Source organism: Salvelinus fontinalis, chromosome 4, assembly GCF_029448725.1.
Source record: "Salvelinus fontinalis isolate EN_2023a chromosome 4, ASM2944872v1, whole genome shotgun sequence".
In the NCBI taxonomy this organism is placed as follows: Eukaryota; Metazoa; Chordata; class Actinopteri; order Salmoniformes; family Salmonidae; genus Salvelinus; species Salvelinus fontinalis.
Window position 1 is genome coordinate 84,540,725 of NC_074668.1, and position 16,667 is coordinate 84,557,391.

Consider the following 16,667-nt stretch of genomic DNA (forward strand, 5'->3'; position numbering starts at 1 on the left):
GCCGTGTCCCTGTGGCCGGCAGGCTTGACCAGCTGCAGGGGAGCTGATTATGGAGCTCCCAGTAACCTAATGAAACGTGTCAGTGGGGACCTGGGAGCCGCTGACCCATGCATCCAGGAGCAACCTCCTGACTGATAGTCTCTGCCATTAGGGTCTTATTCATTAGTAGTATACAAGAACCAAGGAGTCCAGTGGTGGAGCGTTTAGGGACAGGGGCACTATTTGTTGCTCAGTGGAAATTAGAGGTGAAATACAGGCCAATCGTTCTCATTAATGTTGGTTTCAATCACTTGGCTCAGGCGACCCTAATGAGGTTTATGGAAAGGGGGGGGGGGGGGGGGGGGGGGAGTGAGGGGGGAGGGAGAGGGTAGGGGGTGAAGTGGGGGGAGGAGGGAGAGGGTAGGGGGTGAAGTGAGAGGGGAGGGGGAGGGTGGGCCACTGGTGTCTCTGCCTGCTTCCCCCACTGAACTCTCATTTCAAAGGGTTGGCCTTGTTTTTTTAACTGACCCCGTCTGGTCCCTTTACTGCCAACAAGTCCAGAGACTACACAGAGAGATCACAAACGCACGTCTTCCCGATTAATCAAGCTACAAACACCTTGAGGATTTCAGCCTGTCAGTTTTAACTGCCTTCTGAACTGTTGAAATGATCTGCTTCATTTGTTATGTCCTAGGATGACTTTGTTTGCTGATAATGGCGTTGGGATTTTGGCACGGAGTGCATTGGTGATTAAGTTATGTTTCCATATGTACGCCGACACGGCTACAATAAACCCCTCTCCTAACCTGATTAGCTGTACAGTTTAGCAGATAGTATTTCCATCAACATTTTTTGTTGCTTTTAATACGTATTAACATGCGCCTACAAATTCTGCCAATATTGGAGCACAGCACAGTCACTGAGTGAGTTAAATGCTGACAAAATGCCAAAGACAACATAGCTGTTCAGTTGCTTTTTCCTATTCCGCCAGTATTGGCTGCCAGTATCATTTTGCATTAGCTTGTCTGTCGAGACAGGGGTGGGCAGGGTGTTAAAGGTGCTGGATAAGCCCTCTAACGTCACGCAAGGCCAAACTCAATGGCCTTGGCCGGCCCATCACAATGCTTTCCAGTTGGTGCCGGTTGAAAGAGCAAGAGCTGGGGGTGAGCACTAGTGTTTACCATCTGGACTGGAGTAGGACGGGGCCAGTGGCCAAGTGTCACCAGGTTCCTGTAAACGTATGTAGAAATGACTTCTACGCTCACCAACTGGCAACCACTTTCAGTGCCAGAGGCAGTCCTGCAGCAGAAAGACAGACGAGACCTGCACTAGGGAAGATGGAGGGGAGAGGGTTTGACACAGGAAAGGGAGAGGGGGGGGACGGGGGGAGGAGAGGTTTCCTGAGCTAATAAAATACGTGCAGGAATGGAAGCTGCCAGCCAGCATTCTTGTGCTATTAGACAAGTTACTTCACTGCAGACTCCAGTTTCTACTGCAGTGCTGAGATGGCATGCTGAGGTCACTGGGCGGTGGGCTATGGGGTAATAAATCTAGGCTGTTTTTAAACCGGGAGACTACTTGCTCTCTTCTGCAACCCTATGCTTTTTTTGTAGGTGTTTTTATTATTGAATTTGTCAATGAAAAAAATGACTTGCCTTGCAAATGATCACCTGTCATAAATTCTCATCAGCTTTAGATCAGTTTGTGTCATATTATGATCAGCCTTAAACACTTATGTTTTTATTTTATGCGTGGTCATTGATAAGTAACAAAGTTATGGAGAGAGGTGTAGCACACTTCCTAACCTATCGGCGTTGGTGAATATTGTATTCTCCAAACTGATCTGTGATATCCACTATTGTGTGTGTGTGATATAGGCTATTGTATGATCTCACCCCAAGTCATCCCATTGGATGATCTCACCTCAAGCTAAAGTTGGATTTAACGTGCCAGGTCATGTATCTCCTAGCCTGGCCATGCATGCCTAGAGAAACTAGTGGTTCTGAGTGCTGCCAACTTAACGCCAGCGAAATGACAACACAGTAGCCCTCTAGTCAGCGGCATACCAGAAAAGTTGAGGATATTTCTGTACCGGGTTCTTGCTTCTCTCCTGCAGCGCTGGCTGCTGATGCCCAGAACATCAGACATTAATTTAACAATATCTTTGCTTTAGCACTCTGCTATGGGCTCCTAGCAGAATCATTAAGCTCTGCTGGATCGTTACACCCTCAGGCTGAATAGGAACTACAGAGCCATCACTAAAGCAAAGGCCTCATATGTTTTTCCCTGTAATAGCACAATCTTTTTCTCTCTGGGAAGTCTGATGCTTGGTAGCAAAGTCAAGATGGAGGACGGCAAATCATTTTACATACAAATAAGAAAACTATCGGTGCTACTGAAGGATCTTGCAGTGGTAATGTAGAACTGACAACATAATAGACAGCAGTAATGGAGAACTGACAACATTATAATAGACAGCAGTAATGGAGAACTGACAACATTATAATAGACAGCAGTAATGGAGAACTGACAACATTATAATAGACAGCAGTAATGGAGAACTGACAACATTTATAATAGACAGCAGTAATGGAGAACTGACAACATTATAATAGACAGCAGTAATGGAGAACTGACAACATTATAATAGACAGCAGTAATGGAGAACTGACAACATTATAATAGACAGCAGTAATGGAGAACTGACAACATTATAATAGACAGCAGTAATGGAGAACTGACAACATTATAATAGACAGCAGTAATGGAGAACTGACAACATTATAATAGACAGCAGTAATGGAGAACTGACAACATTATAATAGACAGCAGTAATGGAGAACTGACAACATTATAATAGACAGCAGTAATGGAGAACTGACAACATTATAATAGACAGCAGTAATGGAGAACTGACAACATTATAATAGACAGCAGTAATGGAGAACTGACAACAATATAATAGACAGCAGTAATGGAGAACTGACAACAATATAATAGACAGCAGTAATGGAGAACTGACAACATTATAATAGACAGCAGTAATGGAGAACTGACAACATTATAATAGACAGCAGTAATGGAGAACTGACAACATTATAATAGACAGCAGTAATGGAGAACTGACAACATTATAATAGACAGCAGTAATGGACAACTGACAACATTATAATAGACAGCAGTAATGGAGAACTGACAACATTATAATAGACAGCAGTAATGGAGAACTGACAACATTATAATAGACAGCAGTAATGGAGAACTGACAACAATATAATAGACAGCAGTAATGGACAACTGACAACATTATAATAGACAGCAGTAATGGAGAACTGACAACATTATAATAGACAGCAGTAATGGAGAACTGACAACATTATAGTAGGGATCCTGCTTTGAGAGTATGCCCAGGAACCCCTGTCTGATCTATTTAAATGGGAGCTGTTGCGTTGGCCCCGGTTAGTTGAAGAATACAACGTGAGGTCATTCTTAATGATGGAGAAACTGTTAAATTCTGTCTTGGCACTATGGTGTGAATGTGAGATCGTTAATCCAGATGATGTATAGTAGTCTCGTTACTCTTATGAATGACGAATTAACACTTGTGTTCTTTTCCCACAGGCATGCTGGTGGTGAATGTGACCTGGAGGAACAAGAGCTACGTCGGTACCCTGTTGGACTGTACTCGACACGATTGGGCGCCTCCCAGGTAAGCCCGTATCCATACATTATCTACACTGTTATTCCAGTCTGGTCACATTTTGGTACTTTGTCTTTCATTCATTGTATTCAACTGAACATTTTGAAATGGATGTTAGGCATATGGCTTCCGTATACTGAATTGTATTTGAAAAATGGTCGCTGGCCGTAATCTTTACACAGTATCATAAGTCATGTAGTTATTAGTGTTTGATGTCGAATAAGAGCATTACCAGGGGCCATCAAACATCAGATACTCCATTTCTTTTCAAATCATTTACCCTTCCAGCACTTGGTTTCTCACCTTTCCTTGCATAAAGAGGGAACTCCGATATGAATCTACCAATCTGCCATCTATATCACGCTAGCTGTTGGATATTAGTCCTCACCTCTGTCTCTAGGGGGCCAGCAGTGCTTGCCTATCCACTGTAGTCTTTAACTTGGGCTCGGAGATACATTCTGCGAACTGCTGACGTCCCGAGAGGAAGTGATAGAAATAGAATCCTCCAACAAGCCAGATCGCCGGATCCAATTATTGCGCTAATAGCTTTTCCCAACACTGTATCACATTCTCCACTGTCGTGGTGGGACCACACCGCCTATCAGCAGCATTGTCTCAGCACTGGCTCATTTTCTCATTTTCTCATCTCATTTTTTTCCCTACACGAGATATCTTAATTCCTGGAGTCCCCATCTCATTTAACTACCGCAGAGAGTTTAGCTTACATTTTTTGATAGACCATACCACTCAAGGGCTGCACGTCCACGGCCAACTTGAGTCACTCTCAAAACGGCTCACTCTGTACAAGGAGACGTGGGAGAATGACTGTGTGTTTGGAAAGTCTATCGCTTTTATCCTGTGACATACTGGCTTTCAGAATTGCATTGTAGCTGGGCTTACTGTGACACAGTTTGATTTGAAGGCTCTCAGCAAAGTAACAGCTCAACAAACTTTCAGGAAACCAAATCCGCAGGCTCTCCAGCTCCACGATGAGTAATGACTAATGAGTCTGGATTCCTCAATCTCCGAGGGCCTACGGATTTACTCTCATCCCCTGCTGCTGGTGAAATAGTTTGGAGTGATTGGAGGGGGAAGTTATGAGTCATCCCAGGCCCCGGTGTCTTTGTCACGGACTGTTAACCTTCACTGCTGGGATAATTACATTATTATCATAGAGACATGGGGGCCCAACTCTATTTTAGGGATGTGAATTATGCTACTTATGATTTACCAGGTAGGTACGCTGCATAACCAAAAGTATGTGGACACCTGCTCGTCGAACAAATCATTCCAAAATCATGGGCATTAAGAGTTAGTCCCCCCCGTTGCTGCTATAAAAGCTTTCCACTAGATGTTGGAACATTGCTGCGGGGACTTGCTTGCTTCCAAGTTGCTTCCAACATTGCTTCCAAGTTCTTCCACACCAATCGACAAACCATTTCTGTATGGACCTCGCTTTGTGGACGGGAGCATTGTCATGCTGAAACAGAAAAGGGCCTTCCCCAAGCTGCCATTGTATGCTGTTGCTTTACAGTTGGCACTATGCATTGGGGCACAGGTAGCGTTCTCCTGGCATCCGCCAAACCCAGATTTGTCCGTCGGACTGACAGATGGTGATGCATTATTCATCCAGAGAGCGCATTTCCATTGCTCCGGAGTCCAATGGCGGCGAGCTTTACTCCACTCCAACCGACGGTTGCCATTGCGCATGGTGATCTTAGGCTTGTGTGCAGCTGCTCGGCCATGGAAACCCGTTTCATGAAGCTCCCGACCAACAGTTCTTGTGCTGACGTTGCTTCCAGAGGCAGTGTTGCAACAGAGGACGGATGATTTTTATGCACTTCAGCACTCGGCAGTCCCGTTCTGTGAACTTGTGGCCTACCAGTTCGCGGCTGAGCCGTTGTTGCTTCTAAACGTTTCCACTTCACAATAACAGCACTTACAGTTGACTGGGGTAGCTTTAGCAGGGCAGAAATTTGACGTACTGACTTGGTGAAAACGTGGCATCCCATGACGGTGCCACATTGAAAGTCACTGAGCTCTAAAGTAAGGCCATTCTACTGCCAATGTTTGTCTATGGAGATTGCATGGCTGTGTGCTCGATGTTATACACCTGTCAGCAACGGGTTTGGCGGAAATAGCCAAATCCACTCATTTGAAGGGGTGTCCACATGCCTTTTGTGTATATATAGTGTAGATGTTCACCCTCTTCCTTCTGCAACTAATGTTCACTCTTTATTTGGTCAAAACGAAAGACAGAAAGGAATTCCACCCCATATTTTTTTGTGTAAGGCTTGATGATACAGATCCAATTTAATGCTGTCTTATTTAGAATTTGAGCAAATCATTAACCAGGTTTCCTTCCAACCATTTCATATGAATGAATTACCTGCCGCATGAAAACAGTCACAGCTGGGCTGATGGAAACAGGATATGCCGATACAATTTTAAAAACGGTGACGGACTATTTGTTTGTTCGACATGGTGGGATCTTTGTGTCGGGGAAATTGATTATGTGAGAAATGGTGATCGAAGCGCCTTTATGCGCAAATATTTATGTAATAACCATTATATTGAAATAAACTTATGTTGTGTGGTCCTCCCACTATGACTCAGGAAAGCATGCAGTTTATTAGGCTACAGATGAATTAAGTTATGATGAACTTCACAGGGTGGTGAAAGTGCACGGTGATGAGCTTGATGCTCCTTTCCAATAAATATCAAGGGTCTTATTCTGGTGACATAATGATCGATGCTTTGCTACCATTTGACAAATACAAATAATATTGTTCTTCTCCATAATAATCTCATAATGCAGGTAGCCTACCCACACTGTATCTGCCAGCTGTTGGGTAAAGTGTACGTGCCAAGATCAGAGTGGGCCCCCTTGCTCTAAAACCAATAGGTTTTGTGACAAAATATATGTTTATGTGCACTATGTCATCACACACACAGCCTTTTATCCACAACAAGTTAATTTGATGGACCCATCTCTGGTGGAAAATGCGCATATTGTGTTATGCAGAAATTCTGCCTACATTTGTCAGTCAACCCTTTTAAATGACGGTTGTTTTTGGCATGCGTAATGTAATTTGCTAACGTCTACGTCCTCTTGTCTCCTCAGGTTCTGTGAGTCTCCCACCAGTGACTTGGAGATGAGGAATGGCCGGGGCCGGGGCAAGAGGATGAGGCCCAACAGCAACACACCCGTCAACGAGAACAGCAACTCGTCGGACAACAAGGGCAGCGGCACCAGCAAGACACGCGCCGCCAACAACAACAGTAAGGGCCGGCGGGGCAGCCAGACGTCGTCGGAGCGCCGCACGCCACCCAACAGCAACACAGAGGACGTCAAGGCCAGCCCCTCATCGGCCAGCAAGCGCAAGTCCAAACCTGCCTCAGACATGGAGCCCAACTCCAGCTCTGAGGACACCAAAGGCAACAAGCGCATGCGCACCAACTCCAACAGCGGCGGAGGAGGGGCGCCTCCCCCTGTCCTTCCCCCCATCCCCTCAATTAAAACTGAGCCCCAGCCTCCGACGCTCGACCGCAACTGCCCCTCGCCGGTCCTCATCGACTGCCCACACCCCGGGTGCAACAAGAAGTACAAGCACATCAACGGCCTCAAGTACCACCAGGCACGCGCACACAACGACGACGACGACATCAAGCTGGACCTGGATGGAGACAGTGAGTACGGGGAGGACTCCACGCTTCATCCTGAGCCGGGGAACTGCAACGGGGCCTCCAGTTCTCACAAAGGCTGCCTGTCTCCCGCACGGTCCGTCACCCCAAAAGGAAGGGGCTTTGACTGCCAGAGTCCGTCTCCTTCCCCTGGCAAGTTTGGTTCCAAACAGAGTAAAAAGAAAGGTGGTGACGCTGACCCTGAAGCAAGCGGCATGCCGATAGAAGGCTGTGACGACGGGCCCTGTCTCACCGACGAGGCCAGCAACGACGGCATGGAAAAGTCCAAGTCCCACAAAAAGTCCAAGACCGACAAACTTTCTCAGAAGAACATGAAGTCATCGTCCCGGCCTGTACCACCAGGGAGCGTAGCTTCCCAGCAGCTCTACTCCCTACAGGCCGCCTCTTTCCCTGCAGGGGGGAACCCCAATGCCTCCCTAGGGATCCCCCCTATGATACAGGGCATCCCCAAAAGCCCCCAGATGAAGTGCGTCCAGCCCACCAAACCTCCCGCCGCGACGGGAGACCCTCCCGCGCTGAACCCTGCTTCCGGTGCCTCAAAAGAGAAGAAGAAGAAGGAGAAGAAGAAGAGAGACAGCAGGAAGGAGGCAGACAGCCCCAAGCCTCCGGGTAAAGGGGGGAAACCAGAAGAGGGCAAGAGCCCCTACGCTGAGTCCTCAGAGCCAGGAAAAGGTGAAGGGCTCCTTAACGGCTCCTCTGACCCTCACCAGAGCCGTCTTGCCAGCATCAAGGCAGAGGCGGATAAGATCTACAGCTTCACCGACAACGCCCCCAGTCTGTCCATAGGGGTGGCCAGCCGGATAGAGGGCACGGGAATGCCTCAGCCCCTCACGCCTCTCCACGTGGTCACCCAGAATGGTGGCGGAGCCGACAACTCCTCGGTCAAGACCAACAGCCCGGCGTACTCGGACATCTCGGACGCAGGGGAGGACGGCGAGGGCAGACTTGTGGAAGGGGTTAAGGTCAAGGTGGAGGACCAAGGCATCAGAGAAGGAGCCAAGAAAGCCTTGTTCCCCAGCCAGACGCCCAACAAGGAGTCTCCGTACTATGCCGGCTATGAGGCCTACTACTCGCCCAACTACACCTGCCCCAGCCCCGGTGCCACCAACCCGGGCATGCCGCACACCGAAAGTCCGGCGGTGAAAGTGAAGCGTGAGGACGAACAGGAGAATGTGGAAGACAAGGTCAAAGTGGAGCCTCACGAAGATCGCAAACCCGAGATGAACGCCTCCAGTCAACAACAACAACAACATCATCATCAACAGCAGCAGCAGCAGCAGCACTCAGTCATCCAACAGCGCTCCAACATGTACATGCAGCCTCTCTATTACAACCAGTACTCCTACGTTCCCCCGTACGCCTACCACCCGGACCAGGCCTACCACAACCACCTGCTCAACACCAACCCGGCCTACCGGCACCAGTACGAGGAGCGCCAGCGCCAGGTGATCTCTGAGCAGCACCGGGCGGCAGTGGCAGAGAAGAAGAGCTCTGACGCGGCGGCCATGAAGGAACGCGAGGCCTCCATGAAGGAGGAGTGGAAGCAGAAGGCCTTGGGGCCGCCCACTCTCTCCAAGGCCCCTGGCAAGACAGACAGCCTGGCCAACAAGACCCAACAGAACCAGGGTAAGACCAGAGACTCTCCATCGGAGACCTCCAAGGCCTCCGCCACAGGCCTGAAAGGAGAGGTATCTAAGTCCCAGCAGGCCGAAGGACTGAAGATTAAGCTGAGTGAAGGGGGGCACCATGGGAAGGAGGACTCCAAGCCAAGCCTGGACTCCAGAGCGGGGATAGAGCAAGCCATGTGGTACAGACAGGTAAAAATATATATATATAATTACCCTATTATTTTTCATACTTAGGTGTGTTCTTATATTCTTATTTGTACATGTTTTATTATAATGATTGCAATGTGATGATTGATGCTCATTTTAGATCATGTTTAGATCACTTGTAGCCCTAAAAGAAAGTTGTGTAGTTGTTTTAGAGAGGTATCCCTGAGTTAACTCATTCACACCATCTGTCTACCCCAAGCAGACCCAGATGGAGGACGAGCAGCAACAACCACCACCACCGCGGTGGAAAGACGAGCGAGACCGAGAGCGAGAGAGAGACCGCGACCGCAAAGGGAAGGACGACAGGCCCAACAGGCCCAAGGAGAGTGGCGGTCCCAAAGAGGAGGATGGCGCTGGTCCGAAAGAGGGCCCAGACCCCAGAACGTCTTCTGCTGAGGACCAACGGGCCATGGGCAAAGACCCTCGCGCCAATGCCCACATGCAGTTCTCCTCAGCCCTGGCGCAGCATCAGGGCTACATGCCCTATATGCATGGTTACCCTTATGGGCAGGGCTATGACCCCAGCCACCCCGGGTACAGAGGCATGCCCACGGTCATGATGCAGAATTACCCAGGTAACCACACCAGATCAACTATTGGTATAGAAAGGAACCACTTGGGTGAAAGTGCATTTGCCCAAAAATTCTCTCTACACATTTTTTGATATTAAGCCATAAATGGAATTAACACAATGACCTGTCCCCCATGTTAGGTTCCCCCTACCTGCCCGCGGGCTACCCGTTCTCCCCTTACGGCGGCAAGATGGCCGGCGGTGAGGAGGAGGCGAGGGGAGGTGACAAGTCGCGCGCCAGCCCCACGGTGAGCGGCAAGGCAGCTTCGGTGGACTCCAAGGCCCTGGACATCCTTCAGCAGCACGCCAGCCAGTACAAGAGCAAGTCCCCCACGGTGGGCGACAAGCCGTCCCATGAGAGGGACAGGGGAGAGAGGAGCGGCGGGGAGAGGGACATGGAGCGGCCACGCTCCTCGCCCTCCCAGCGCATCATGCCCTCCCATCACCACCTGGGATACCCGCTGCTCTCGGGCCAGTATGATCTGTCCTACACTACAGGTCAGTCGCAGCCAATCACCACTCTCACTGTTATGACTGACGAGGCTCTCGGAAACTCTGACTGATACACAACTGATGTACCCACCCCAACTGATGTACATGCATTTTCCGCCTCGCACAGGTCTCTCGTCATCAGCTATTGTTGCCAGTCAGCAAGCCGCAGCTCCCTCCCTCTACCCCCCGGCGCGGAGATGAAAACGGTAAGGCCCGTAGTCAGACAGACGGACACACAGACAGAATAAGATGGATCTTAAAGAGAAAAATACATTAGCAGACAGAGCGCAGTTCAATAACCAAATGGACGGTATCACACCAAATACTTGGGACTGTGTACACACTAAGCAAACTGTGTCATGGTGTGTCTTAGCCGACGCCAATGGAGACAGCTAGTCCTACTGGAGTCTGACAAATATAACGACAAAGACATTACAGACAAAATACGTTTACAATTTACATACTTTTAAAACATGAGCATATAGTGTGTGTGTGTGCATCTATCCGTTACACATACACGTCACTACATACACACAACAAGTAGGTCACACCAATGGGAGTATCACGGTCTCATTAGCCAGACAAGTAGACACTCAGACGGACACTGGGGTCAGATGTGGCCGTATGGACAAAGAGTGTGGTGGCAAAAGATGTAGACATGAAGTACTTTGACAACCTGTAGCTTCTATGCCTCATTACATAAGAGAAATTATGCTTTCCTTTACAATCGCACTGACTTAGTACTACTGTACTGTATAACAGTCTGATACACAGCTCTCTGGGAAAATACTTCAACAAAGGCCCGACGGTGCTAGCTAGCAGCCTCAGTATGCAGCAGCAAGAGCTCTTATGCCTTCAGTTCAGTTGTTCGTCCTAAGCAGGTAGGACAGCAGCAGAGCCCAGTGAATCACAGTGGTGATACTGTAATAGAGACAGAGTTATCACAGGCTGCCTTGCCCTCTAGTGGCAGAACTCTGCCTTGTTTCTGGATGTGGAATACCTTATCTAGGGTCTTCTGTTGTATTTGCTTCCTCAGCTTGGTATTCAAGTGTAAAATGTCACTCACATAGACGTCACAGTGGTCAAAACGGCTGCATTTAAATGTTTTAGCGATTTTCTTTACTATTATTACTTTTTTTTTTACATTTTGAGGTAATATTGTAATTTACAATTGTAGTCATTATATTGGGGTCATCTACGTGTCATTATATTGGGGTCATCTACGTGTCATTATATTGGGGTCATCTACGTGTCATTATATTGGGGTCATCTACGTGTCATTATATTGGGGTCATCTACGTGTCATTATATTGGGGTCATCTACGTGTCTTGAACATGGTTTTGAACGTGAATTTAACCAACCATTTTCTGTCTTTTGTGCCATTCCCACAGGGAGCCGACACCTCGCCACCCTGCAAAGATTCATGTGACTGGCTCACATGAGGAAGCCCTGGGCTCGGAGTCCATTTTAGACATCAGTTGAATGGTGTTTCTATATTTTTAGTTCTCTGTCTGAATGTCCGGCAGATTCTTTTTCTTCTCCTAGCAGCATCTTTTTCCCTCGTTTCCCTCCTGCCCCACCGTGGACTAGGACTGACCTCACCCAAGGTTCAAAGCCATCACTGTCTGCCCATGTGCACACCTCCGCTGATATCTATTGGTCTTTGCACTGTTGATGAACGAACACATGCAAAAATAGACCAACTGTGACTGCCTGAAAAGCTGAAAAGGGTTTCTGACTGCATAGTCTTTTTTTAGTCCCGTGCAGAACGGGGCTGGGGGGTGATGGGGAGGGGTCAAACTAAAATAAAGACTGACAAAACTAAACAAGTGAATCATGTTGAAATGTTTGAACTTGCTGTTGGCCTGTTGTACGCAGTGTGCCAGTATATCCTGACAATTGTCATTAGTAGGTTTACTGTGTGTGGTGAGAGGACGCTCGAGGAGAGAGGCTCAACCTCCTCAGACTTCTATAGGTGTTGAAGGGTTTGTTTTCTCGTCCCTCAACCAGCCATTTGCTCGCTAAACACCTCTTGGTTCACTTTTCAGGGATAGACATAATTATTGTGTGAAGGGAACACATTCACCTCAATACAGTTCATGTTTTGTGTTTTCTTGACATTTGCATTGTTCATTTCACTGCATGAGTGACTTTTCTTTCAGTTAACTTGATTCCTCCCCACTTCCCAATCCATCCTTTTAATGGGTTTTTGATACGCCAGTCTCACTTCACCCTTTCCGTACACTGAATCAACCTAATCACACAGATACCGTGGCTCACTGATCAATATTGCACTGACTGATGGACAGTTGTAACCATGGTTTCTGTTCAGAAGTGTAGAGCTGTTTGTTACCTCAGAACACTGGGGATCATTTACTGAAGAGGTCGGCCATTTTCACCTGTCAGCATACAGTACCTTACTGGTCCTTCAATCGGCACAGCAAATGGAACAGCTCGTTATCCTGTCAATTTCCATGGAGGAAGAATCAAACAACTGATTGCAGAGGATGCGGAAGGATGCACAACGTAAAGTCAAGGCAGGGAGGAGCGATGCCCGGCTAGACAACACACAGCCAACCACGCACATCTAGCTGCTAGCTCAGAGCGACCCCACCCCGTCAGCAACACCGCTTCACTCCTATATATCCTTGGCTTAGCAACCCTTCCCCTGTGTTACAGTAGTGCAGCACTGAGCCAATGGGGGAGTCCCAGTAGATTCAACCAAGCCTGGCCCATGTTTGGCACTCCTTTCACTGGGTGGCCCTTCAGGTGACAACTGCCAGAGACTGTTACAAGATCGCATTACCGCTGGGCTCCCCTCAGTAGAGGGACATCACCTGTCTTGACTCCCACTCACTTCATTCAACCCCCTGTCGCTGCCACTCACCTCATTCAACCCCCTGTCGCTGCCACTCACCTCATTCAACCCCCTCTCTCCCACTCAGACCAGTGGGGCAGTAGGGTTTTGGAGATGAGGGGGGAGTGTAGTCTCTCAGACCAGTGGGGCAGTAGGGTTTTGGAGATGAGAGGGGAGTGTAGTCTCTCAGACCAGTGGGGCAGTAGGGTTTTGGAGATGAGGGGGTGTTAATCAAAGGTTATTTAAAAACAGTCACAGTGATCTTAGATTTGTTCTTGGCCTGTTTATTTATTCAATAACCCTTTTTGAAGAAGATCTAGGGATGTTGTCTGGATTGAAGCATGGATGAACTCTTGAGTTGAGAAGCTTAATTTAACCTTTGTGCCCATTTAAGCAAGGAGCCATGAAATGATGCCTCCGTAGTGGGATACAGCACTTAAAACACAATGTCCTCCCCTCCACTAATGTAGGCGCTGCAAAAAGACTCCTTTCCTATTCACACAAAGTAGTCACTATACAATGTATAGAAAAGGCTTCATATGGTGTGTGAGCTGGAGTCGTTGAGTGAAGCTAAACCAGTCATTTAAAGTGAAAGATGTATATTTATTTTTTCTATTTTCAGGGAGGGGTACTTGCGCTATACAAACGAGGCTTGTTGACAGTCTGCCCTGTAAGAAACAATGTGGAATGTTCCAGAAGTCAACATACTGCTGGCCAGAACATTATCACGATTGTCAGGTAGCTTCTTTTTTATTTCTGTTCAGTATTGAAGTACATATATACACCTGGAATTCACTAACTTGAACCTGCTAGCTTGGTGGTGTAACCCCTTGTAAAGGACTAGGACAGTTAACATATTAGTCTCATTGTGTTGCTAGTTTCTGTAAAGGACTAGGACAGTTAACATTTTAGTTTCTTGTCCACAAGTGTCATGGTTCATAAATGGAATGGTGTTGCGACCTGTATATCTGAATGTGACAGTGTTGAGATGTCCTGTACAACTAATATCTAATAGAAATTTAGACCGCTGTGACGTTGTATGACGCATCAGTGGATTGTCATTTCTACATGTCCCAAGTAGGTGGAGTAAGAATGGCGTTCCACTATATTGGAGGAAGAGACTTGTGCATTGCTCCAAAGGACAGGGATTTAGACTTGGTTGAATGAGAATCGTATTGCCTTGGGGGTATTATAAAGCCACACAAGCAAGTACTTTCTATCCAGCAAATGAAAGGAAAAAGCTCTTGATTTTGTGTTATTTTTGGAGGACATCCTTTCTTTGTTGGCGACTCTTTGAGTTGTGTTTTTGTTCTCCAGAATGGCAGTTGCTTCAGTTGTCTCAATTGGTGCTTATGAAAACATCCTTTATCCCTTGGGAACAAAGACACTCTTTCTGACGTCTTAAATTATCAGATCATGTCTTGTCTCCCTCACCTTCCTCACGGGCCCTCTCGTGTCACTCAAAACCCTCAAAGTATCAGTCACTGGTACTTGCAAGGATGTTTACAATGGTTTTCATTTCTATGGTTGAGCCCTGTCTCCTGTGGTCTCACCCCTTCCCTCCCTCTTCTCCTTCATCCTCCCCTTCAGGAGTTTATGTAAAGTGTGCATTACCACCACGGTTCTTTTTTTATACAATACTGTAAACTTGCCTTTGTACATTTGGGCGAAAAATAAATCTTTTTATGAGACAATCATATCTGTCATGTGTGACTGGCTTGCTTTATTCAGTCATTGTAAGGGGTTGGAAGTGGACAATCTAAATAATAGCTGTTGCATATGTTGCAAAATTATTTTGTTTATCAAATGCATGTCAATGCTTCATTAACTTGAATGTTAATAATCGACAAACTTATGTTAATATGATCAAATATATGAAGATGTGATACTGTGGTTCAACAGTAGTGTGTTGCCTTGGCACTGTTTCTCAACCTCTGGTTCCAGGACCAGCACCGGCCCCTGGGATGTTGCTGATTGGTCCCTTACAGGGATGTATTAAAGCAATGAGCTAAAATAACCACTAGAGGGTGGTCTTCCCAAATAATTATGAGAAGTAGGGTATTATGCAAATTGTCTACACAGAATTTCATAATACGCACCGGTAACATTAAGCCTCCATTGACCTAAACAGGCAATTTACTAAGACTTACCTCAAAGTGAAATTTGAGGCTTAGTACAAAGAACATAACATTTTCCTCATCGATCACCACTTCATCCATACTTCAATGCACCTTTTGGTAAACCTTTCAAATGTGTAGTTTTGTCTTAATGGGTGCTGAACCAGCCCAGCCTACAGTTAGGATGATACAGTCCCTTCTCCCCGTCCAGGGTGCTCCGCGTGCAACAACGTGATGATTCTGCTGCAACAGCGGGGGAGAGATTATGCAAGGATGATTTTGTTCCGTGTGAATGTGAAATCTGATTATCCCTTGTTCTCAGTGGGGGAGGGAGAGTAAGGTCCGGGGGGAGGTGGGTGAGCGGGGTTAGCTAGAGGAGAGAGGGTGGAGATGTGCTGAGGCAATGGCTTTTACAGCAGGCGCCTGGGAGTAGGAGGAGCAGGGTAGAGACTTACTGGCAGGGACGACGTGGGGACGCGGTACGGCACAGTAGTACGCAGCGGAGGCTCCTCTTGCTCTGCGACGACAAGGGTGCGGTGGCCGACAGTGCAGGGGTTAATGGGATGCACTATCTACGCAGCCAGCCCTGAGGCCCTGCCAGGCGACGAGGCCACAGGCCGGGACCACCGACACCACCACCACCGACCCCATGGTCCCTGCAACCAGAAGATACCAGCCAGGTCAGTCAGCCCTGTTACCTGTTCACTTTCTTTGGTGAAGAAATACTTAGGTCGGTTTCTCAGACCCAGATTAAGATCATTCCTGGACTAAAAAGCACTCTTGATGAAGATTCTCCATTGGAACTTGCTGTCTAGTCCAGTAGTAGCCATATTTTGGGTTGAAGAAACCATCCTGTACAGTCCAAACATAAGGAACAACGGTGGGATTTCTCCTAGTGTGGAGGTTTGTGTAATGACTTCCTTGAACTAAGATGCAACTTCTATTTACTTGATGTGACTTTTCCCTTGAACCTCAGAGCTATGGAACATCTACCTTCTATACTACTAGTAAAGAAGGTCTATGCTAGCCTCTTCTGTACGTGTATTAGTATGCTCACAGCACACAGGCAGGTGTTGTGTATTCAGTTTAAACCGTGTCTGTCCTCTACGTTGACTTTATTCACCCCTGATGTTGTTCTATGATTAATAGAGCTCAAGGGGGTGAGTGTGTGCATCCTCAGAGTGGCAACAGAAAGGTCAAAGGATATCAGAGACCCATGTGTTCTGGTAGTCAGTTAGCCTATAAGCACTGGAAGGAGGACATTGAATAGAAGGAATACAGTAACAATATGAAACTGGTCCGGTGCAGGAAATGATATTATCAGGATAGAGAGTGGAATAAAGTGATGGTAGTGATGGTCTGGCGTTCCTTATAGGATGGAAATGCTAGTAGCAGGATTTTCAGCACCAC

General features: G+C 47.2%; 2 protein-coding genes across 9 annotated transcripts in view; both read left to right on the plus strand.

The window, feature by feature from the left end:
• LOC129854543 (zinc finger protein 609-like) overlaps window positions 1-14,837 on the plus strand; it is a 90,560-nt gene extending 75,723 nt beyond the window's left edge. For 3 of the 4 annotated variants that reach the window (XM_055921724.1, XM_055921728.1, XM_055921727.1), the window contains 6 exons: window positions 3,601-3,688; window positions 6,804-9,201; window positions 9,419-9,794; window positions 9,932-10,288; window positions 10,410-10,488; window positions 11,675-14,837. In XM_055921724.1, coding sequence (XP_055777699.1) covers window positions 3,601-3,688; window positions 6,804-9,201; window positions 9,419-9,794; window positions 9,932-10,288; window positions 10,410-10,483 — 3,293 coding nt within the window. In that variant the 3' untranslated portion in view covers window positions 10,484-10,488; window positions 11,675-14,837. The remainder of the gene's footprint in view (window positions 1-3,600; window positions 3,689-6,803; window positions 9,202-9,418; window positions 9,795-9,931; window positions 10,289-10,409; window positions 10,489-11,674) is intronic. The other variant, XM_055921726.1, reaches the window with a different exon arrangement.
• Window positions 14,838-15,706: 869 nt separating this feature from the next.
• Window positions 15,707-16,667, plus strand: part of LOC129854544 (GRAM domain-containing protein 2A-like) — a 30,842-nt gene continuing 29,881 nt past the window's right edge. Inside the window, exon 1 of one of the 5 annotated variants that reach the window (XM_055921730.1) lies at window positions 15,707-15,937. In XM_055921730.1, coding sequence (XP_055777705.1) covers window positions 15,816-15,937 — 122 coding nt within the window. In that variant the 5' untranslated portion in view covers window positions 15,707-15,815. Of the gene's footprint in view, window positions 15,938-15,969; window positions 16,161-16,667 lie in introns of those variants that run through there. The other 4 variants (XM_055921729.1, XM_055921734.1, XM_055921733.1 and 1 more) reach the window with 4 other exon arrangements.